Consider the following 1,557-nt stretch of genomic DNA (forward strand, 5'->3'; position numbering starts at 1 on the left):
GTCAAGGAGAGGACTTGGGATGCAACTCCGAAGGATGCGAGTGAATCAGGTCACCATGAATCTGGCATTGGTGACACTTGCGAACAAAACTAAAGCAATCTCGCTCCATAGTAAGCCAATAATACCCTGCCCACAGAATCTTCTTCGCCAAAACATATCCATTTATGTGAGGTCTGCATACCCCCGAATGCACTTCACTCATGATCTGCTCAGCTTCTGTGGCATCTATGCATCTCAATAAGTTCAAATCTGGGTCTTTTTGTACAAAATATCCCAATTCAGGAAGAAACCTCCGGTGAGACGCCTTATAGTTCTTTTTTGATCTCCCTTGGCATGCTCTAGGTATTCCCTTGTTTTCAGGAATCCTTTTATGCCATGATACCAAGGTTCACCATCTGTCTTTGTCTCAATAGTATTGCTGTAGCCGTGTTGATTCTGAATTTGAATTTGCAATAGATCAATATGGGTATTGCCTGGATAAGGGAGCATCGAGGCTAAGGTAGCCAAGGTGTCGGCTAGCTCATTGTGAAACCTGGGAATGTACCTGAATTCGACGGATTTGAATCTCTTACTCTGGTCTTGTACACATTGTTTGTATGGAATAAGCTTGATATCTTGAGTCTCCCATTCACCTTGGGCTTGCCGGATAAGCAAGTTGGAATCTCCCATAACCAATAGTTCATGCACATCCAGATCGAGGGCCATTTTTAGACCCATTATACAAGCCTCGTATTCCGCCGTATTATTGGTACAGAAGAAACGAAGTCAGGCCGTTGTAGGGTAATTTTGTCCAATAGGTGAGATAAGGATTGCCCCGACCCCAACTCCTTTGATATTGATAGCCCCATCAAAATACATTTTCCATACACTGATGTCATCCAAAACTACTTCCTCTATTGAGTTGACCTCTTCGTCTAGGAAGTATGTGCTCAGTGGCTTGTAATCATCATCAACTGGATTCTCTGCCAAATGATCTGTCAAAGCCTGTGCTCTCATTACGGTGCGAGTGACATAGATGATGTCGAACTCTGGGAGCGAAATCTTCCATTTTACGAGCCTTCCAGTGGGCATTGGATTTTGAAAAATGTACTTCAAAGGATCCATTATGGATGAGGTAAGTAGTGTAGGCCAGGAGATAATGCCTCAGTTTCTGAGAGATCCAAGTCAAGGCACAACATGTTCTTTCTAAAAGGGTATAATTAACCTCATAATTGGTGAACTTCTTACTCAAATAATAGATTGCCTGCTCCTTTTTGGCTGTCGCATCATGTTGCCCCAGAACGCATTCGAAGGAATTATCCATCACCGATAGATATAAAAACAAAGGCCTACCAGGTTCGGGTAGGACTAGTACAAGGGGGTTTTGACAGATAATATTTGATCCTGTCAAAAGCTTTTTGGCAATCGTTCGTCCACTTGATAGCAACATCCTTTTTCAGCAACTTAAAGATGGGATCGCACGTATTTGTGAGCTGAGGAATGAACCTATTGATGTAGTTCAATCTCCCGAGCAAACTCATGACTTCAGTTTTGTTCTTCGGGGGTGGCAGATCGCAA

The 1,557-nt window shown here is 43.0% G+C and overlaps 1 protein-coding gene across 1 annotated transcript; it reads right to left on the minus strand.

Moving 5' to 3' along the window:
• Nucleotides 1-243: 243 nt before the first annotated feature.
• On the minus strand, nt 244-705 carry LOC138893651 (uncharacterized). Its single transcript, XM_070178298.1, has one exon. The coding sequence runs from the start codon at nt 703-705 to the stop codon at nt 244-246; it is 462 nt and encodes a 153-aa protein (XP_070034399.1).
• Nucleotides 706-1,557: the final 852 nt, after the last annotated feature.

This window comes from Nicotiana tomentosiformis, chromosome 6 (assembly GCF_000390325.3).
Source record: "Nicotiana tomentosiformis chromosome 6, ASM39032v3, whole genome shotgun sequence".
Taxonomy (NCBI): domain Eukaryota; kingdom Viridiplantae; phylum Streptophyta; class Magnoliopsida; order Solanales; family Solanaceae; genus Nicotiana; species Nicotiana tomentosiformis.

Excerpts from the sequence above, each read along its gene's own strand:
- LOC138893651 (XM_070178298.1), bottom strand. The coding sequence starts at position 705 with ATGGCCCTCGATCTGGATGTGCATGAACTATTGGTTATGGGAGATTCC.